General features: G+C 50.6%; 1 protein-coding gene across 3 annotated transcripts in view; it reads left to right on the forward strand.

The window, feature by feature from the left end:
* The window catches only part of OLFML2B (olfactomedin like 2B), a 47824-nt gene that overhangs the window by 16843 nt on the left and 8050 nt on the right, over positions 1 to 22931 (forward strand). The window contains exons 4-6 of one of the 3 annotated variants that reach the window (XM_068963734.1): positions 7420 to 7596; positions 13709 to 13940; positions 15751 to 16302. In XM_068963734.1, coding sequence (XP_068819835.1) covers positions 7420 to 7596; positions 13709 to 13940; positions 15751 to 16302 — 961 coding nt within the window. The remainder of the gene's footprint in view (positions 1 to 7419; positions 7597 to 13708; positions 13941 to 15750; positions 16303 to 22931) is intronic. The other 2 variants (XM_068963735.1, XM_068963736.1) reach the window with 2 other exon arrangements.

Genomic DNA, 22931 nt, shown 5'->3' on the forward strand with positions numbered 1-22931 from the left:
AAGGGCACAGAGTCAGCCCAGGCCTAAAAGTGCCTTCTGATGGCAGCAGGACAAGAGGCAACGGTTCAGCTGTAGTACCGCCTACTGCTTCCAGGAGTCAATTTATTCCCGAAGCAAAGAAAAAGACAAACAGAGGGACAGGTCATTAAAATAATTTATTCTAGCTTCAAGGCTTTCGTTGAATTAAGTCATGCCCATAAAAACTGCAAAACTTTGTGAAGAAATGCCCCACCCCCGCTTAGCTGCAGGACACCTGTCAACATTTATAATTACTTGGAGGTGACTGTTTACACATGTGCTCTTGCATATGTGTGGGTGCCTAGCCCAGGGTCTTAAAATAGTTGATGCCTACAAGCTTTCCAAAGTGTGATTTCTGTTGCCCAAGTGTATGTGTGTGGCTCTTTCCCTCGCACCTGCCTGCTGGAGTTTGCAAACCCCATCCATGAATACAGATGGCTCTGTGGAACCTTGTATGTCATCCCAAGGCTTTTCTCCTGATAATGTTGCATCCAAGTGAGATTTAAAGTCCACAATGGATTTACCAGACCCAGAGCTGGCCCTCTCCTCAGAATGTGTTGGCGTAAGCATTGCTGAGGGCTTCTCCCCCAGACGTAAGGATTTGGTGGCCTTTGTGTTTCTGGTCTGGAAGGCAAGATCAAAAGATCGTTCCTGACACTGGGGGATATATCTCTTTACCAACTAATGGGGAAATGTAACTTTGTCTGTGCAGACCTGGCCATGAGTCAGGGGAGCTGTCTCTTTCCAAGCCTCTCCTTTCTGTCCTCCCTCCACTCACATCGAGATACCAAGTGCACTCTCTTCCGATCGTTCACAGAAGGGTTTGCTGTAAATCATTTCTCTCTCCTCACTCCAATGTGGCCTTGGAAAGGAGTGTCACTCACCCTGCCTGACCAGAGTGTCCCCATCTGTGAAATGAGAAAGGATTGGAGATAAGATTTCTAAGATATATTTCAGTTCCCATGTTAATTCACATCTTAGTAAGGGCTCAGGTCAATATATTACCACTCCAGGGTGGTATACACTTCAAATCTAATTTGTCACCGTGGCATGAAAGGTTTTCTTCTTGGCTAAAGGGATTTACGGTGTGAACATCCATCCTACATCCACTGGCCTAGGAATAGCTTGGAGCTGCCGCAACATAGGGGAATGCATGGCTGTACTTCCAGGGTTGGTCATCAAAGGCCTAGAACTTCTTGCTCCTTATGTGTTTGACTATCTTCCAGGCTCTGAACATCTTGAGGACGACCTGGGTCTAAGTTATTTTTGTTCACTGGATTTTAGCCCCACACGGGGTGTGGACCAAATGCGAAGCAGCTGTTTGGTTGCGGGAGTGACGGAACACGCCAGCCGGCCACCCCCTGCAGCACGGGCCTGCCTACCACCTCCGCCAGCTGCGGTCAGGGATTGTGTGGCGCCCCGGCTGTCCCGCCAGCTGGAGCACCGGCTGCTTCTAGCTGCTCTCCCCCTGCAGCTCTCCTCCAGGGGCTGCAGACAGCTGTCTTCAGGGGTGGCTGTCCCAGGCAACCTGGTCCTAGTTATGTCCTGGAGGCCTCTGAGGAGGTGCGGCAGGGTGGGTTGATGAGAACTCCGAGCCCTGCCACCAGGTCCAGTGACCCCCGCCCCCTGCACTGTCTCACTTCCTCCCACAAGGACCCTGCTCCCTTCACCCCCAAGCTTGCCATCTGCACCTGAGCCCTGTGTCTCAGGTGGGGGCTGGACGTGCCTGCTACACGAGTCGGGACCGTGCTTTGGCCCAGCTGCAGTCTCGCGTGGTCTCCTACAGGAGTCCTTCACATCACACCAGCCTTGAGTCCTTGCCTTCCTCCCTGTCCCAGCCGCAGGACGCCTTAGCTGCCTTCCCCTTCCTACCTGCATATCTGCTACCAAGATCCCGAGAGTCCACTCCACCCCACCTTCAGCTCCACGTGTCGAGCCCTGTTTTCTGCCTGGCATTGAGCTACATGTGCCTCTTCATTCATTCTCCAAACCAAGCCTGGGAGGCAGGCATCATTATTCCCACCTCCTCTAACTGGGGCCTGGAGAGGTCCCATCCCTTGCCTTATGTGGTTACATAAAACCAGGTAGTGACTGTGGTGTGCGTTTCATACCTGGTCTCCAGAGCCTGCACTTTGCCTACCATACCTCATCCCTACTTCTGGGCAGGAGAGCAAGACCACAGAGAACTGATGGCGCCTTGACCCTGGTTGTCTTTCCCTCAGGTCCCAACACTTTTGGCTGAAGCTGCCCCATGCTCTCACCCAGGCATGCACATACTTGTCCCACAGCTGGACAAAGTCAGGATACGTCTGAACCCATGGAACAGCCCTTCCATCCATGTCCACTGCACCAGTGTGCACGTCTGATTGTGTTGGCCCTCCATGGCTCCTTAAAGCTGCCCTCTGACCATCTGTGCTGCCCAGGGCTGGCTGCCAGGGGTACCCCCAATTCCAGGGAAACCGATACGTAGTTTCCCTTTTCCCAGGGGACCTGCCTAGTTTGCACACTTCTTCCTCTTGGCCACCTGTGCATCTGGCTGTGGTCAGAGCAGGACACCTGTCCCACCTGGCAAGGCGGGCTTGCACTTAGAAGGCGCCCTCGACACCCTACTGCCTGCCCCAGCACGTGGCCCTCCTTCTGGGAACACCTCTCAGCTCTTTGGCCCGAGTCCCATGACCCAGCTATCAGAACTTCAGTCGTCCTCTCTGGCTGTGTCCTGCCTTCTCTGCCAGCCCTCTCTACCCACTCTTCTTCCCTCTTCCTCTCCCTCCTCACAGCACCAGGACCCTTGGCAGGGATGATGGGATGTGTTCACCCTGCAAGACGGGCACCCTTCCTGCTCCCTCTCCCACGTTGCCAGTGCTATGCACAAGCCAAGTTGCACACGCCATAAATGTCGTAGTCACAGCTGTCCCAGAGGGGAAGAGCCAGAGGCGTGAGGTCATGGGGTTCAGCCTTCTCCCAGGGCAGGATGGACAGTGTCCTGGGTAGGCAGCATTCCTGGTGCCTCCTGAGACATACCCCATAAAAGACCCTTAATATGAGGAAGGCAGAACCCCAGGGAGCAGTGGGGAGCCCTGCAAGGCCAGCATCCCTGGGGGAGAGGTGCCTGAGTCGCGGAGGGTGGCTAAGGAGGGGCATCTGCTGCTGCAGCCCTGCGGGAACCCAGCTGTCTTGGCCCAGCAGGCTGATGGGGTGAGGCTACCACCAGCCTACTGTTTATTCAGGCGGCTGGTGGGCTTTGCTGTTCCCAGGAGGGAAATAAAAAATATTGCTTCTCTGGGGTCTCAGGGCCAGGCCTGTCTCAAACTCTCCTCTGTGGAAACCGAGAATAATGGTGCCTCACTAAAACCAGAAAGTGGCTTGGGCATTTCTAAATCAGTGAGAACAGGGCCTTCCAGGGGCCTAGAAAACCCAAGGTCTAGAGGGCAAGGACTAATTCCATGGGATTTTCCCTTTGTCTCACAGCGAGTGTGAGGGCTGGTGCTGACTCTATCCAGGTGTTCAGGAATTGCGTGAGCTCTTGTTTTGCTAATACAGCTACTTAGGCCACGCCACTGGATCTGGGGTCCTGGGGCCATGGCTGGGCAGCAGAGGTGGGCAGGTTTCAGTCCCTTAGAGCTATGCCACTGACCTTCCCCTCGAGTCAGAACCAACCTGTCACATCACCCCGACTTGCTTTCTTCATTGCACTTTTTACTAACTGATGCTTTCTTGTTGATTTCTTACTTATTGCTTACTTCCCCTCATGGAAGGTGGTCTTCATCAGAGCAGGATCCTTGCTCTCGCTTACCCTCAGCACCCAGGGCTGAACACATGAGTGCATTAATGAAGAAGTAATGTATCGAACCCTAATCCTCTGGGGCTTCACTCCACATCACAGCATGTGAGAATTACAGGAGAAGATGTGCGGGTGCTGCTCACTGCAGGCGACTATGGGTGATCGGAAATGCTTGAATCCCATGAAGGCACCAGGAACTCCTCCTGTCTGCCCCCAAAGAACCTGGCTCCTGTAGAATAGCCTTTCTGACACATTTGGGCCCCCTTTCCATCAGCTGTATCCCAAGCTCCCTATATTGAAGACAGTGCTTCTCAAACTTCAGTGTGTATGCAGACTGCCTGGGGATCTTGTTAAAACGCAGATTCTAATTCAGCAGGTCTGGGTCAAGTCGGAGCTTCTGCATTTTCTTTCTTTTTTTTTAATCAAACAATTTTTCAGAGACTCTTGCTCAGGTTAGTCTCCCCAAATGTTTATGCTTTACCCAAATGTATTTCAATAAACGCACACACACACACACTTTAGATTATGTAAAGCTTCCCATCACTATCTACCTCTCTCCCAAATCCTACAGTAAGAACAGAGCGTCCGCATTTCTAACAAGCTCCTGAGTGATGGAGTGATGCCTGTGTTGTTGGTCTCTTTGAGTAGCAACTGTGGAACCCTAAACCAGGTCACAGGTGTGGAGCCCTCTGTTTTGTCACAGGACAAAAATCTCTGGAACTGACCAAGTCCCATAGCAACTGTTGCCATGAGCCTCTGAATTTAAACCAGCCAGTTTTCTGGCCCCATAGTAGGTAAAACTCCCACCCTATTACCTGTTCTGTAGCATCTTGACCAATCATCTAATGCCACCCTTCCAGTAGGAATTTTCTGTCTTGAGGCTATAAAAATTGGCTACCAGCCCAAGAAAGGGATCGGCTCTTCCTGGAGCCGGCCTCTGTTCCAAGAGCACCTCCCACTCTAATAAACTTTATTCTCCCTTCCTTCTGCCTCATGTCTGGAAATTCTTTTCCAACCTGTGCGTAGACCATGACAGTAACATTCTATGAAAAATAACAGCCACTTAGCATGTCCCATGAGCTTCCACATATGTTAACTCATTCTTCATTACAACCCACAGGGAGAGTGCTAGTGTTAACCCCGTTTTACACATGGACAAATGAAGCTCAGGGAGCTTAAGTAATTTGCCCAAGATAACAGGTCCAACAGTAGCACCATTGAAATGTAAGCTGGAAGGTTTCCTCCAGAATCCATGCTCTTAACCACTGCATTTGACTGACCCTGATAACACTTTTCAGGAACGATACACATCCAGTAAAGCCACTCATTCCGGGTACTCTTGAAACAACCTCCTCTCAAGGGCTTTCGCTCTCACACTTAGTTCTGTGATACTTAGGGAGGCCGACTTGGCGTTAGCCTCACAGAACACATTGAGCCTTTCCAGTGCTCAGAATTTGGCGTGCGCTGAAATGCTGTCAGAATGGCATGGCCAGTGGTCTGGAGCCTGGTTAGTTTTAACAAGCACCTCGTGGGCTGCTCTGGGCAGCCCACGTAGAGCCACTGGAGCCGCAGTGTCTGGGTGTCACAGTCTGCCTATACGCCCCCTAGCTCTGAGCCACCGTGGCATCCCTCTAGGACAACAGCAGCATCTTACCAGACTGCAGACTGTGCCTGGCAGTGTCTGAGCTTTTGCACGTCTTGTATCTGTCTGTCAAAGAAAGATGGAAAGTGTATACATCCTCTGTGTTTACATGGTTACTTCCTCTATCACCCTCATAAACAGGGCCCAAAGGAGAACGTCACATCTAAAAACTCAGATGCTCATGGAAACTGTGGAATGGGAGCCAGTGCTGGACAGTATTAGATCTCAGTGCAGTAAACTTCTCTAAAAATAACTAGAGATGAAAGGGTACCTCTAAGTCTGTTGACAGCTGCCCAAGATTCAAATCCCGTTCAGCCTCACCTTCTCCAGGATGCTGCCTCTGATGCCTCTCGTCCGCCCCTCCCTTTGAACGCCTGTGTGGCATTTACAGAACCTGACGTGGTTGGTCATCTTTTTCCTGCAGTGGGGACCCTGTCTTCCCCACTGCAGTTGTCCCCCATGGAACCCACCGCCACCTCCCATCCCAGGACAGGAACACCAGAAGAATTAAGAGGATTTCTTTCTGCCATACGGTACCCTAGACACACAGGAGGTACTTACCAGTATTGGTTGATAGAAATGTAGCTTTGGTCCTTTCTGGTATGAAGTATATCTGGAACATGGGTAATTCGCCAAGTAGGGGTCATTTAGGGAAACATTTTATATGTGAATAGGAAAGTTTAAAGCCAGCCTATCAATTTCCTATGTAAATAATGCTTTTAAATGCAGGGGAGCCATAAAAAAAGGGTGAAGGGGTTTCCCTGGTGGTCTAGTGGTTAAGAACACACCTGCCAATGCTAGGTCACGGGTTTGATCCCTGTTCTGGGAAGATCCCACATGCTGTAAAGCAACGAAGCCTGTGCACCACAGCTGCTGAAGCCCATGTGCCTAGAGCCCACACTCTGCAGCAAGAGAAGCCGCTGCGACAAGAAGCTTGTGCACCACAACTAGAGTAGCCCCCGCTCGCTGCAACTAGAGAAAGCCCAGCCACAGCAGCGAAAACCCAGTGCAGTCAAAAATAAGCAGATAAATATTTTTAAAGGGTGAAATGTTGCCATTTGCAGCAACATGGATGCATCTAGAGAATATCAAACTAAGTCAGACAAAAACAAGTATGACATGAAATCGCTTATATGTAGAATCTAAAAAACAATACAAAGGAATCTACATAAAAAACAGAAACAGATTCACAGACATATTAAACAAACTCATGTTTACCCAAGAGGAGAAGCAGAGGGGATAAATTAGGAATATGGGATTAACAGACACAAACTACTATACATGAAATAGATAAGCAATAAGGATTTACTGCACAGCACAGGGAACTATATTCAATATCTTGTCATAACCTATAATGGAAAATAATCTGAAAAAAATGTGTATGTATGTAACTGAATCACTTTGCTGTACACCTGAAACTAATACAATATTGTAAATCAACTAGAATTCAATTTAAAAAATATTTTTTAAAAGTGCTCAAAAGAATAGTTTGTGCTTATTAGAAAAGCAGATTAAGTAGATTTCTTTGACCACCTCTTTTAAAATTGCCTAGAAAATCCTTCTTTCATTAATTGAGCCATTGGTCCACATGTGGGGGGATGCAAGCAAATGGAATTCTTCTGTAATGTTACTCATCACTGGTAGGAGCATACTGTGTACACAGGATGGAAAAATTGCAGGTGTCCCAGTAGCTCGGGGACACGACAGTATTATTATTAGGAAAGCCGTGGTGGTATTGGGAAGCATTTCCAGTCGTGGACACACTGGAGCCAAGCTGCCCTGGAGATGCCACCTGAGTCCTAGCGCCGGTCCTCAACAAAGGGCTGGACACTCCCGAGGGCCCCTGTGGTTTCTGGTTGGTTTCTCAACCTGCCTGTTGAGTCTCTGGGCTCTGAGCAGGAGGTGGCTGCCAGCTCCCTCCTGCTTGTCCTCAGAGCACTTTAAACGACTCCCTTTTAAAATTTTTCTCTCTTGCTAGGAAATATCTAAAAACCTCACCAAGGAAAATGAGCAGATCAGAGAGGACGTGGAAGAAATTCGAACTGAGATGAACAAGCGAGGCAAAGAGAACTGCTCCAAGAACATCCTGGACAGCATTCCGGACATCCGCTCGGCCCTGCAGAGGGACGCGGCTGCAGCCTACACCCACCCCGAGGTACAGCCCCAGCCTCCGGGGGGCTCTGACCATAGCCCTCCGGAAAGCGTATGCCCACCCCCTCGCAGGTGCATGGAGCCTTCGGGCTCCAGCCTCCCACGGGCATGGTCTCATTCCATCTACTCAACCGTCCCATCGGTCTGACGGGGCAGAAGTGGACCCCATCGCACTTTACACTGAAGCCCCGAGAGGTTCAGCCAGTGTTGAAGCCAGCACTCAGATCTGGGTCTCCTGAGGATCGGGCCCTGCTCTTTGTATTATACTTCATCCTGCCGTTTTGAACATCCCTTGCATTTATAAGTTAGGTGGCTCGTCTGGGACCATCCTAGTTTACTCCTGCTGTCCCGGCATGACCACGAATAACTCCTGTCACTCTCAGAAGAGTCCCAGTTTGGAAGCAGTCTGCTCTGTGGTCCTCCCTATTTGTAAGGGACTTTGTGATGTTCTAGTACTTTCATCATCCATCACACCATATGGTCCTCACCCCAGCTCTGGAAGGCAGCTGAGGCCGACATCAGTACCCCCACTTTGCAGAAAAGGAAGCAGATCCAGGAACGGTCCCCGTGGCTCAGCCGGGAAGCGGTGACAGGGGTCTCAAATCTCTGCCTCTTCCCACTCAGCAGTGTCTGGGTTGGTGCAATGAAATGAAACACTACCTAATGTGATTTGGGTGATGCCAAAGAGCCTATTTGCTTAAAAATACCTCCCCATCTGATACCTGTTTCTTTTGGCTCTGCTTACCAAGTTATATTTATGTGCCAACAGTTATATATGTTATTATTTATGTGTTATCTCCTAAATTGCTGCCTGTGAAACCGGAGCTACCCCTAAAATAACGAAAGAGGAAACAGGTAAATTCTGGCAGCAGGACTTGCAGAGGGTGGATGCTATCAGCAAGGCAGGTCTGGATAAAGTGTTATAAAAGGGGTCCCTGGCCAACATGGAATAGTGACAGCTAAGAAACGTCATGCTTACTTTTACTGGGCCACGGGTTGCTGGTGGACAGCAGAGCGTGGATTTCAGGTGACCCATTGCGGGATCCCTTCAGCCTGGGGCAGGCGGGCAGGGTGTGGGTTGAGAGGGTCTGGGACAGTGACAGCAGACCCCTGAACTTGTGTCTCTATGTGCTGTGACATTGAAAAGGGCTGGGAAGTGTAGCTGCAAAGGATTTGTTGCCTTGGTTGTTAAGAATCAGGGTAAGAGAGGAAGTAAGGTTAGGCCTGTGGGCTTGGAACTCTTGAGCAAAGAAATTCCCCAAGTGGTGCCAAGCAGGCAGCAGCTGTGGGTTTGGGGAACCTGGGGCATGTGTTCCAAAGGCAGAAGAGCAGGCAGATTAGGACTTTGGAGACAAGACGCCCTGAAGAGGGTCTGGTGCCTGCACCCCGCCCAATTTGTAACTTGAAATAAACCCATTTCCAAACCAGAAAATAAGTATAAGGAAGGCCAGTAATTTTCTGGCTTAGCCCATGATGACTCCATTGATGGTTTTTTGGAAATATCATATATCGTCAAAAATTATTTTTATTCTCATTTTTGGGTGTTCTCGACACGCCAGTGACTGAGCGTATGTTTAGTCTGGTTGGTGGGTCACCCCTGAGCAAGTCTGAACTTGTAAACCAAAGAGCCAGAGGACTTTTGCACTTTAACGGAAACTGGAGGCGCCCTGGGTTCATCAGACCTGGGGCCCAGTGGCTCCTATCACCGCCCGTGTGGCATCATCTGCCCGGTCCAGCCGCTCAGTGGAATCAGGCGCTCCCTGACTTCAATCCTCTCTGGCTCCAATTTCCCAGTCGGCTGAGCTTGAGAATTCCATCAGTTGTCTTGATGACACATTGTGTGGTATGTTTAGGAGCCCAGCTCAGATTTCCTGAGGGTAAACAGCAAACCAAATCAAACACACCAAACTCTTTTTCTCCTTGCTCAGCAAACCTTGTTCCTTCCTGAAATCCCCATTCACACACTGATGAGGTTAGCACAATCCACCCAAACCAGGGTAGTGGTGGGGGTAGCCAGGGCCAGGGCAGGACCAGAAAGAGGGGCGAGGTGAAGGAGACGAGGCTAGAATCTTCCTCTCCCTTTTTCTGTCTCTTTAGTGAACCCCGTGTTGAAAAGGGGGTAAAGAGGGGTGTCTGGGTTTGGTTGTTATTTTCAAGGTTTTTATGGACTATGTCAGGGTTTTTTGGAATGGTGAATGGCACTTTGTTGGAGGTGTCTTTCCAAGAAGGTCCATGCCTGGAGGGTTGGCAGGGGGCTCTGGGGGCTGGGTGGAGAGGTCAGGGTAGGATTGGAAACATGGGACACCAGGAGTTGAAGTCATACAACAGTTTAACAGAGAGAGGAAACCAAAACTTGGGGGCTGCTGCCGCCCCGTGCAGCCTGTCGCCAGCGAATCCAAGGAAATTATATGTTCTCTGGCAGAGGCTGTCCACGGTCTTGCTCCATCTCCTTGGCTGGGAGAGGGAACTGCAGTTCCCGCTCATCCCTAAAAGTCTGGAATTAAAGACAGTTCCTGGGGTTTGCCACGAAGAAATGACAACTTGCTTTTGCAATGCAGAGGGAAACCAAGGTCTGGCAATTAGATGGCCTGTGGAGTCTGAGTTGAGGACTGGGGCCTCTTGTCAGCCTCCCAGGCAGCTCTTTCCTATGGGAAATGAGGAATACCCAAGGCTTCTGGACACCAGCCAGACCACGGCCCTGAGGACTTTTTGGATGGCAGATGAGCTAGTCCTGTGGTGACAGCTGAGCACAGTGTAGCTATATCAAGGTGGATCACAGGCTCTGAAGGCAAGCAGCCCTGGGTTATTTAATAGCCTTATGACTTAATAAGGAGCAGGAAATGGCAACCCACTCCAGTATTCTTGCCTGGAGAATCCCACGGACAGAGGAGCCAGGAGGGCTACCGTCCAGTAGGGTTGCAGAGTCAGACATGACTGAAGTGACTTAGCGTGCACATACATGACTTAATAAGTGCTCTCTCACTTAATTGATTACCCGTCAACCAGATTGCTGAATGACTCTGAACCTCTCTTTACTCATCTGTAAAATGTGGATAATAGTATCTATCTTGCCTCATTGTTTTACGGGTTAAAAGGAATATGAAGGGACACGTCTGCCCATAATAGATGTTCAGTAAAATGCCACCACCAGCAGCCAAGTATTCCCTGCACTTCTAGTGGCGATCACCTCCCCAGCAAACCATGGGCAGTTGGGGAGGGGCAGTTAGCGGGAGTGAGGGCTGCCCAGGGCACACGTCTGCCTGCTTCTTCTGGGCAGCTCTCTGGCCCCGGCAAGGGGAGGCTGCTGAAAAGTGTCCCCTGTTTTCCAGGAGTGGGTCAGCATGGGGAGTGAAGAACACATGTTTAGGAGCTTCCCTGTCTGCAGTGCCATCTGGATAAAGTCTTTTGTCACGGGAAAACCAGTACAGACCCAGGGTGTGGTGGGGAATGAGGACTCCAGATTTTCTCCAGGCCAGATTTTAAAGGTCAGAACAAGAATCTGATTTGCTTCTTCCTAGGCAGAATGAAAAAGTTGTCATGACAGCTGGATCCCTGACAGCTGACGTTCAGGGAGCTCAAAGGTCCTGCTCTGCCTCTCAGGACTGAGCATCAAAGGGACAGAGGTTTTGTTTCCAAGTGGGCTCTGCTCTCTGGGCAGATTCCACCGAGGATTTAAGGGAGCTCACCCACCTCCTCCTGGTGAGAAGAGGAGTTTTCAGGGCTTAGGTGACCACAAAGAGTGACCTCTTCATAATTCAGCCGTTCAAAGTCCTCATGAGAGCAGAGGCGGGCCACACCTCCTGTGGTCCACGCTTGCTTTACTGATGGAGCCACTGGCCCTGCCTGGTGGCTCTGCACTGGAGCACAGCCAGCTCACAGGCCCTGTGCCCAAGCCCGTTTGTTTTCAAAAATGGGCCATTGTGATTCTGGGTGAGGGACTATGACTGGATGGACCAAGGCAGTGCCCAGGGACTCTGCCACACTGTGGATGCAAGAGGTCAGAGTCCAGGATGAATGGAGAGGACGGTCCTTCTGTGTGACCATAATCATCACAGAGGCCTTTTTTTGGTACCATCATGATGCCCAGGTCATAGGCTACCTACTTTAAAGCATCATTTGATTTGACAAAAATCCCAGTGCCAGTCACAAGTGTAGACAGTTCTTTGGGATTTGTTATGATTCAGAAATTCAGTTTAATAAATATTAAGGTACATATATTCAGGGGAATCAGAGATGGACAAGAGATTGTCTCTGCTCTTCCAATTGCTCATAGTTTATAGAGACAATGTTCTTAAGAAATTCCTGTGGAAGGTGGGATGGGAGAGGTGTTATAATACTATAGAGTTTTATCCATTAGGAGTTGTGTTCAGCTTTGAGTAAGAGACCAATATATTGTGCATTAAACAATATAGGGGTTTGTTGTTCTGTTATGTAAAAGAGTTCTGGAGGCAGGTGGCCCAGAGCTGGTATAGCTAGCTGTGAGATGTCATTAGTGATGTCCATCTTCAAAATCCCCTCATGGTCACAAGATGACTGCTCAGCTCCAGCCATCCTGCCCACATTCTCCTGGCTAAAGAAATGAGGAAAAGTGCAAACGATGTCTTCCAGCTGAGTCAGCCCCATGTTTTAAGGAACTTTTCCAAAAGCTCTTCCCACCAACTTCTACTTCTACTTTAACAGCCAGAACTTAGTCCCAGGACCACTCCCACAAAACCAGTTTCTCATTAAGTTAGGAAAAGGAAGCAGGGTGTTTGGATAGTCACTTAGAAGTTTCTGCTGCAAAGTAAGGATTGGGAAAGAAAGATTAATTCGAAATGAAAAGGTTTAGGAGTATTTCCTTGGGGTCCTGAGATTTTAACCAGGCCTTGAAAAGTGGGTAGATTTCAATAAATGGCTATATGGCGGGGAGGGAATGGCCTTCCAGACAGAGAAAACAATCTGAGCAAAGACCCAGCAGTTCGGGAGAGCCAAGCAGTTCGGGAGAGCCAAGCAGTTCAGGAGTCACCCAAGTGCCTGGAATACCAAGGGTGGGGAGGCTGGGGGTGGAGCAAGAGAGAAGAAGGCTGAGCTGGGTCAAGTCACTTTGAGTTCTCAGTGCCAGGTCAAGGACTTTGGACTTTATTCTGCATTAGGGAGGGCTTGGGGCAGTGTGTTCCAACAGCACAAGTAAAAGCAGTCATGCCTTATCCTGAGGTGTGCATCTTAACCCTCAGCCTTCTTATGCCAGGATTCCCTGGTGGCTCAGATGGTAAGGAATCTGCCTACAATGAAGGAGACCCAGGTTCCATCCCTGGGTCGGGAAGATCCCCTGGAAAAGGGAATGGCAACCCACTCTAGTAATCTTGCCTGGAAAATCCAATGGACAGAAAAGCCTGGCAGGCTACAGTTTATGGGGTCACAAAGAGTCAGACACGACTGCATGACTAACACACTTCATGTTCCAACCACATAGATTTCATTACAAACAACTGCATGAGATCTGAGGCACCCAGCATCTCTAGGCCAGAGCTGAGAGGACAGCTGCACTCTCTGGGAAGTATAGCATGGAGTTTAGAGTCAGAGTCTAGAGTCAGACTGCTGCTGCTGCTGCTAAGTCGCTTCAGTCGTGTCTGACTCTGTGCGACCCCACAGATGGCAGCCCACCAGGCTCTGCCGTCCCTGGGTTCTCCAGGCAGGAACACTGGAGTGGGTTGCCATTTCCTTCTCCAATGCAGGAAAGTGAAAAGTGAAAGGGAAGTCGCTCAGTCGTGTCCAACTCTTAGCGACCCCATGGACTGCAGCCTATCAGGCTCCTCCGTCCATGGGATTTTCCAGGCAAGAGTACTGGAGTGGGGTGCCATTGCCTGGGTTCAAATCCTGCCCCTACCACTTACCTGCTGTGGGACCTTGGGTAATTTACATAACCTCTCTGTGCCTCAGTTTTCCAGTTTGTAAATGGGAATGATTAAAAATGGTTCATCCCTTATGGGGCTGACAAGAAGATGAACAGTGCCTGGCTTAGGAAGTGCTTTTAGGATTAGCTGTTGTGACTAGGATGGCCTTGACTCCAGCATTGCCTCTGCCTGACCCCTGCCTGTCTGACCAGTGGCCTGACCTTCCCTTGTGTCCCCTCTGAGGAGCAGTATGAAGAGAGGTTTCTGCAGGAAGAAACCGTGTCCCAACAGATCAAATCCATCAAGCTCCTGCAGACGCGGCCACTGGCTCCGCCAGAGGTGGTGAAGCCACAGCGACCCCTGCAGAGACAGGTCCACCTGAGGGGCCGGCCAGCCTCCAGGCCCACCGTAATCCGGGGCATCACCTACTACAAAGCCAAGGACCCTGAGGAAGAGAATGACATCGAAGAGCATCGTGAGTTGGGGTCAGCAGGGCGGCCCCCCAGAGGCAGGGCAGGGAGGGAGTCACCATTTGGACCCTGGAGGGGCATTTCCCGTGAGCCACACCCGCCTTCGGCAGTTTGTTTACTACTGTGGCCCCGCAGAGCCAGCCTGGTTACCTGAGAATTACCTGCAGTTACAAATTATCCAGAGTCCTTCCTGCCTTTCCTCACAGCTTGCTGAGCACCCTGGGGCAAGTCACTTGCCTTCTCTGGGCTTGCAGAGGACCACAAGGCGGAGCGTGGCTGAGCCGGAAGGGGCCTCAGTGCCCCCCTCTCAGATGCGCACACTGAGGCATGGAGGGGTGACCCACTCAGAGACACACAGTGGCCTCTCCCGCCTGCTCTTTCTCGGGGGGCCCTGGGCTTCCTGACCGAGACTCTAGCACCTACCCTTTCATCTCTTCCCTTCTCACTCTTTCACAGAAAACAGATACTCCTTTTCACCTCCTCTTCATCTTGTTTCCCCTACACTTCCTCTTCCTGGGCTCGTCCCTGCCGCCGGCCGCTCCTTTTCTTCTGTCTGTCCCTGCCCAGCACCCAGGAGGCCCAGCTCTTCCCCTCTCCCTGCTATGCTGCTTCCTCCCATCCAGTCCCCCTCAGCTGCCTCCTGATAGGTTCTGCTCCCCTAGTCGCTGGCGTAATCAGTTTGCCCATTTTTAACTGTGTACCATTTTAATTTATTGATTTGTGGGGTTCCCTGGTGGTCTAGTGGTTAGGATTTGGTGCTTTCACTCCTGTGGCCCAGGTTCAATCCCTTGTCAGGGAACCGAGATCCCACAAGCCACTCAACATAGCCAAAATAAATAATGGATCTGTGGGGTTTTTATATTCTGGGACAAATCCTTTGTATTGCAGATATTAATATTTTATTCTGCCCATGGCTTGTATCTTTAGTTCTTTAATGATGTTTTTGATGAGCAGATAAAATCCAGTTGACCAATTATGTCTTTTGTGGTTAGACCTCTTTGTGTCCTAAGAAAACACTCCATCTTAGTATTCCTTTTCTGCTCAAAACCCTGCAGACTCCCCCGTTTCACGCAGGATAAAAACTGAAGTCCAAACACAGCAGCCAAGCCCTCCATGACCTGGCTGTGTTCCCTCCGACCTCTGCCCACCTCACTGCTCCTCAGCCTCAGCAGCTGTGTTCCGGCCCCAGGGCCTTTGCACTGCTGCTGTTTCTCCCTAGAATACTCCTCCCCTGTCACCTGCTTGGTTACCCCCCGCACTCCTTCAAGCCTCTGCGCCTCTCCCCATCCCACTGAGTCTCACCTTGACCACTTATCCGTGACTGCAAGCTTCCCATCCCCCCGCTTCCCCTCACCCTGCTAGGCCTTTCCTCATAACACCTTCAAGGAGACAATCTGTCTAATGCTTGGCGTCTCCACCATTAGACAGAAGCTCCGTGAAGGCTCACTGTTGCACGTGCTCCATTGATAACTACTGAGTGAGTGACTAACTTCCTCCCAGGTTTTGTAGCCCTTGGCTGTGGTCCCTGGGTGGTGGGTGGAGGCAGACTGTTCAGAGAGACCCTCCAGGAAATGCGTCCATATGTGCTCCTGTCACCTTCTTCTAAATCCCACCTGGGCTCCACTTGGAAACAGGGTATCCTATGGCCGGTTCATGATGTATGGCAAAAGCCATCACAATATTGTAAAGTAATTATCCTCAATTAAAATGAATTAATTAATTAAAAAAATAATAAATCAGGGTATCATTAATCTGCCACATACCACATGGTGCTGACTCCTGAGTCACAAAGGCACCTGTGTGTTTGTTTCCCAGAAGACGAATTTTTCAGTGGTGAACACGGAATGGATTTGCTGATTGAAGATCAGCTTCTGAGACACAACCAGCTGCTGACCAGCACCACCCGGAGGCCAGCAGCCACCGGGCACAGCGCCGCTGTGACAGCTGATGCTGGCACCACCAGCGCTGGCCCTCCGACCACAGCCCTGCCCTCCGCCCGGCCGCCGGCCTCCACCTCAGCTCCCAGCGCCCCTGACCCTACAGTCTCCGCCTCAGTCGAACAATTCTCAACACCGCTCCCGACGACCTCAGCGTCTCCAGATCCCATGGGGGAGGCAGTCCCTACACCTTTTACTCAGGTACCAGCCACCACCGTGGCCCGCACAGCCACCCAGCGACCACCAGCCTCAGCTCCTCCGTCAGTGGCCCCTGAGGGTGCGTTTGTGGAGGCAACGCACGCAGCCCCAGTGCCTCCGCCTCCAGTCAGGACAGACTCACCAGGGAAAGACTCTACTGCCGCGCAGGGCACCGTGCCCCCTGGCCCCACCCTGAGCCCCGAGGAAGAAGATGACATACGGAACGTCATAGGTGAGTCCATTCCACCTGGCTTGGGTCTCCTGCTCAAGTAAAAGGCTGAGCCTGGAAATAGCTTGAAAGGAGAGGGGGGAGTCAGATGCTCCAACCGCTTCATAAAGAAAGGCAAGTGGAGTTACACCTTGGGCAATGATCAGTTTTAGCATCTAGGGTCTATATTCAAAATGTGCCGTTTTATAAACATTTGTCAAATGCTGGTGCACTAGGCTTTGTGATGGGTGTTGGATATTTGGTTGTTTAGTGATGACTACATTTTCTGCAGGATGTTTACCAGGCCATGAACTAACAAGAGATTCTTATGTGTGTGTAGGCGGGGGGATCCCAGAGTATTAGAGGAGGGATCAGGGAAATAGTGAGCCCCAGGGAACAAATCTCATTAGCCCCTGGCCTTGGAAAGCATGGGAACATCATGGCATCGTGGGATAAATGACGTCACAGGGGAGTGGTGAGACAGGGGCAGAGGGAGCAGCAGCTTGCCTGGCAGCTAAGAAGACTGGGAAAGCTTTTCTAAGAAGGTATCCTTTGAGCTGAGTTTTGAAGGATCAACAGGAGTTTGCTAAGTGGGAAAGGAAAGTCTTCTGACTGGGTAGGTCTAACTGAACAGGGTATGTTCCAGAAACAGAGAATATAGCCTGTTCTGTGCCTGGGCGCTCCATGGCCGTAAGGTGACTCTGAGAACAGTGAAACGTGAACGTGTGTGTGTGTTTCTGTGGGTGGGGACGGCGGGGGAAGGGGTGCACCTAGGAAGGGAAGTGGGACTTGGCCACTGACGGCTTTTTCAAAAAGACTTAAACGTTCATCGAGTCACCATCAATACTGATTGAAAAATAACACTGCTGCTAAGTCGCTTCAGTCGTGTCCGACTCTGTGCGCCCCCATAGACGACAGCCCATCAGGCTTCACTGTCCCTGGGATCCTCCAGGCAAGAACACTGGAGTGGGTTGCCATTTCCTTCTCCAATGCATGAAAGTAAAAAGTGAAAGTGAAGTTGCTCAGTCGTGTCCGACTCTTCGCGACCCCATGGACTGCAGCCTACCAGGCTCCTCTGTCCATGGGATTTTCCAGGCAAGAGTACTGGAGTGGGGTGCCATTGCCTTCTCCGAGTGAATAGTAATTTCATTAAAAATAACTTAATTTGACAGAGATGCGATTTGCATTTATACCTTTCTTTCTCTTCTTCCCATTTTCAGCCCCCTTGGCAGCCTCTTTCCCAGTTCCTCCTCAGGATGAGGTGCCAGCCATGCCAGACAGATGTTGGTAGGAGCACCTACCAGTAGCCAGACTCCTGGTTGTAGCCTAGTCCCTGCTGCAGAGAGCTGTGTGACCTTGGCCAAATCTCTGCCCTTCTGGGGTCTCAGAAATTAGAAATTTACTAAAGATTGCTGCTTCAATTGGGAATCCCTGATAGCTCAGTTGGTGAAGAACCCGCCTGCAATGCAGGGGACCCCAGTTTGATTCCTGGGTCGGGAAGATCTGCTGGAGAAGGGATAGGCTACCCTCTCCAGTATTCTTGGGCTTCCACTGTAGCTCGTTATATCCTGTAGTAAGTGTATCAGGCTGTGATATAGCAAGGAATTCTTATTGGGTGAAAAAAAAATCCCAGAGTAAAACAAGGTCCAGTCACATGGACCCCAAGGCAAAATCTCATGAACCTTGGCCAGGAGGAAGCTAAGCAAGGAGACAGTTCTTGAGCCACAGAGGTTGGGGTGGGAGGAAAGAATGTTTTTCTTTTCGTCCCTTTCACTGTCACAGTGGGAGCAAGCTGACCCCAGAGTAGAAGATCCATTTCTCACTGCATGGAGAATCAGTTCTGAAGCTGTGGGTCTTGCTCAATTTCTGCAGAATGCCCCAGGGTCCGAGCAAAGGGTCCACTTCCACACCGGCTTCTGGGCAGCCTTGACCTTGCTCATGGGCCCACAGACCCTGAGCCCAGCACCTCGTCTCCCCACTGCCAGGGGTGTGCACTCCCCAGGGCCCCCGCACGTCTACCACTCGGATGGCAGGGACAGTTCCTCCAGAAACGTAGCCAGCTGCCCACCACTGTCCCCGCGCAGACAGGCGGAGTACAGGCAGCAGGCAGGTCCTCACTCCTTGTATGTCCCCAGGGATGGTGCTTGCCCGGCTGGAAACTCTTCCCTTGGTGACTTCCTAGCCAGCAGGAGAGGGGCTTCCCTGGAGGCTCAGGTAGTAAAGAGTCTGCCTGTAATGCAGGAGACCTGAGTTCGATCCCTGGGTTGGGAAGAGCCGCGGAGAAGGGCATGGCTACCCACTCCAGTATCCTTGCCTGGAGAATGCCACGGACAGACGAGCCTGGTGGGCCACAGTCCTTAGGGTTGCAGAGTCAGACATGACTAAGCGACTCACACTTTCACTTTCAGCCAGTGCGTTCTCCTCTGTCTCCACAACCCGCCTGCCTCCCCTGGGTGTTGCCTGCCCCCGCGCGCTTTTCCGACGTGCATCTTTCTGGAGTTCTTAGGTCTCAGGACTCCGCCTCCTTCGTTAGCCTGACTGAGATGCCGATGCCCAGACAAGAGAAACCCTGTGTCCCGGCAGTTGTTTGCCTGGCAGAGGAGCAGGAGGCGGGATACACTTTCTCTTGTGGTGCAATATTCTGTTCGACCAGAATCACGTTGTCACAGAGGGGCTTCCCTGGGGGCTCAGCGGTAGAGAACCCGCTTGCCAATGCAGGAGACACAGGAGACAATCCCTGGGTCGGGAAGATCCCCTGGGGAAGGAAATGGCAACCCACTCCAGTATTCTTGCCTGGGGACTCCCACGGACAGAGGAGCCTGGCGGACTAGAGTCCATGGGGTGGCGAAGGAGTCGGACACAACTGAGCCACTATACAGCAGAGGACGTCAGCTTCTGCTTAAAGACTGGCCTGGGGGATTCTCCAAAAGAGCTGGGGTTCTTTTTTCCTCATTTTTATTTTATGTTGGAATATAGTTGATTAACAATGCTATGTTAGTTTCCGGTGTGCAGCAAAGTGATTCAGTTATACAAGTATTGATACCAATTCGTACTCAAACTCTTTTCCCATTTAGGTTCTTACAGAATATTGAGCAGAGTTCCCTGTACTATATACACAGTAGGGCCTTGTTAGTTACCTGTTTTAAACACAGAAGTGTATAAACGTCCCAAACTCCCTAATTGTCTGTTTCTGTTTTGTAAATAAGTTCATTTGTATCGTTTTGTTTTAGATTTCGATATTTGTCTCTCTCTGACTTATTTCACTTCGTATGGTAAACTCTCGGTCCATCCATGTTGCTGCAAATGGCGTTATTTCATTCTTTTTACCAGCTGAGTATTATTCCATAGTGTATATGGGCCTCATCTACTTTATCCGTCTGTCTTACACAGAGGATGTCAGCTTCTGCTTAAAGACTGGCCTGTAGGGTTTTTTTCAGAAGATCTGGGATTCTTGCCTCTTGTATCTACTGCGGAAGAAAAACACAGGGACACAGACACAGATATAAGTGCTTCTTCAAATGCCAACGGATGAAAAGAGGAGGTGGCACAGAGAGAAGGCAGGTGGAGTCTTGGCAGGTTTTCTCAGGAATCATTTCCAATCACGTATTGCTGCCACATGCTTCTCTCAGGCTGCTGTTAGTGTGGATGGGATTTCTTTTCTGGAACCTTCTTAGCACACTTCCTGCCTGCCTGTGCCTGGCCAAGTAAGACTATATGTAGCCTTCAGTTAAATAAGAATCATTTGTCTGAAACCAACACACACCACTGACTTGCTACCTGCGAAAGGTTGTTTGCTGTTAAATGAGCCTGGCAATTTCGAGTGTCAGCTGTTTGAATGGTTTTAAACGGGGCTGCTTTTAGAAGGAACATCCTACCTGTGGTTTCCAAACCTGGTTTTGTGATGCCCTAAAATGTCTACCAGTTTTCCCAAGGGAATTGTAAGACGCTCAGAAAAATTCCAGAAATAAACAAATTAGGATTAACTTTTGGCCAAAGCATAGCTGCTCGAGGACAAGAGAGGAAAAACACCATCAGTGATGGGAGCCAGGCTCCAGGAGGGAAGGGAGGGGACTGGTCACCATCCTTGGTGGTGTGGGGAGCTCTGGTCAGGCTTCCACAGAGGACGAGAACATGGGTGCCCCATGGCCGCGGCTTTGCAGAGCCCCAGACCTTAAGGGCTATGATGCGCATTATAGGAGAGGCTGGTGTGGGGCCACGGCTTTGCAGAGCCCCAGACCTTAAGGGCTGTGATGCGCGTCGTAGGAGAGGCTGGTGTGGGCAGAGTGGGGAGGAGCAAAGAGGACAGTCGGCATGACAGCGATACCAGGGAGCCTGCCTCACGGCTGAACCTGGAAATGCGATCCCATGAAGACCACCTCTTCCACAAAGTAACTGGCCGTAACAACCCCCGAGGCCTGGCCGGCCATGCTGGTGGTGGGCATGAGACGGCCTGAGGAAGGTGGCGCCGACACGGGCAGGGCGGTGCCGGCCGCAGCCTCCACAGCACCCAGACCCAGTACCAAGGACTGTCCCGTCGGCGGCCCGGAGTCTCTTGACAGGCACCTTTCCCAGCCCCAGCTCCACAGACACTCCGCTCTCACTTTGCTGATCAGCTCACCAGGCCCCTGAAACCACAAGGAGCCTCTGTCAGAATACAGAGGCCGCTGGCCCTAGAAACACAAATATAAAGCGGAGCGGCTCCGTGTAAGTGGGTAAGGGAGAGTCTGTGCCTGTCTACAAGGATACAGGCCACTCCTGAGGCACCCAGCCCCGCCGCGCTGGCCACTTCCACGGAGGTGTCACCAGGAGGGGCTGCAGGGACTAGAGTGGACAGGTCTGGCAAGGAATGTGGTCCAGGGCAGGCTGTCTCTGGTTCTGAGTGTGGAGCCCCATCTCCAGGTGTGGTCACCAGGGCAGAGCTGACCGCGTGAGCCTCTGCAGGGGTTTGGAAGGGCTCCCACGGTGCTGGCACAGACCGGGAGACATAAGGGAGAGGGCCTGATGATGAAGGGAGTAAGACATGAGGACTTCGATCGAAAGGTGTTAGAGAAGGTTTTAAACAGAGGAGCACACTCTTTTGTCAGTACTGAGTTGAAGGACAGTACTGAGTGCTGACGATGTGCAGGCACTGTAGGTGTTGGTCCTACAAAAGCAGGTGAGGCAGGGTCCCCGACCTGGAGTTGTGTACAAGCTCGTCTATGAGACCCAGAAACACAGTTTCAGTTCAGGTCCTGGGTGGCGTTCAGCCGTTCATTCATGCCTGACTCTGCGACCCCGTGGACTGTAGACCGCCAGGCTCTTCTGTCCATGGGATTCTCCAGGCAAGAAAACTGGAGAAACTACATTTGCCATTTCCTCCTCCAGGCGATCTTCCCAGCCCAGGGATTAAACCCACATCTCCTGTGGCTCCTGAATTGGCAGGTAAATTGATTACCACTGAGCCACCTGGCAAACCCAGTTTCAACTCAGGGGGGTGAGCAGAAGCATAGAGTGCTTTGCGGTCAGAGGGGCTCTCTTCTGGATAGAGAAGTTGGCCTAGCTGTCTTGAGGGATGAGGCAAAACCAGCCAGGAAGAAAGGTGGCATTGCAGTAAGAAGGACCAGAGTCAACAAGAGCCCCAGCAGTGGACCAGTTTAGTTAGGGCTGACTACACATTTTGTTGAGCCCAGTACAAAATGAAGACATGGAGCCCCAGTTCAAAAGGCAAGATGGAAAGTGTCATTGAAGATAGTGAATATAAAGCTGTTTCCTTTCTTCTCTGACCTTTCTCTCTTTCACTTGGTTTTTTTCTTTGCTACTTCATGCCATTGTAAGTAAAGGAAAATTTTTTTACAAACTTAAATAACTGGCGTGAATTTTATCATTCATGTTTATATTGTGCGCTACCAGTTTTCAGTGCAAAGGTAAGATCATTTAACTCATGTGTGGAGTCCACCAAGATGATACAGTTTGTTTCTCACGGCTCCTATGTTCCTGTGTAATTTGTTCTTAGCAGACCAGTGAAAATGCGGCGCAGAACAAACTCATCCGTTTCTCTTCTTAATGTGCTCACAATCTTCCCCCACTCCCTACGTTTGGCTCCCTGAATAAAAGAAAAGGAACTGTGAGTTGCTCTATCTTTCCCTCATCTATAACATTTTCAGCATGAGTTACTGTCTACTCCAAGGAAATAACACAAGTAAGAAAGAATATAATGGGATTACTTGGTTACGTATGGTTCCTAGCATACCGCTGCCTTCTTTCTGCATTTAAGGTTCTGTTTAGAATGGCAAGTGTGGCCTCTGGGGCTGTGATGCCCCGTGCACTCAGTCACCGGGACAACACACCTGCTTTGTCTGAATCTCTGGATGTCACTGTAACCGCACGAGCAGTGGGCCCACCGGTGTCCCCTGCACGCAAATGGGCCATAGGAAGGGGGAGACATGTACTGTATCCTCTGCTCAAGCACAGGCCCCATTGTCCTCTTAGACTCTAACTATAAAATAAAAATCCAAACTAAAATGATTAAGAATTACAAGATGGCAATAGCAGAGCTTTAAAAAGGTGATTGCCCGGTTCACCTGTCTATGAAGCTACCTCCAGGCATGGCACCATGGTGAGTATGAGCAGTTAGGTATGGGCAAGAGATCTCAAAGCTGGCAACCCGAGGGCCA

The sequence above is a fragment of the Capricornis sumatraensis genome, chromosome 2 (genome assembly GCF_032405125.1).
Source record: "Capricornis sumatraensis isolate serow.1 chromosome 2, serow.2, whole genome shotgun sequence".
In the NCBI taxonomy this organism is placed as follows: Eukaryota; Metazoa; Chordata; class Mammalia; order Artiodactyla; family Bovidae; genus Capricornis; species Capricornis sumatraensis.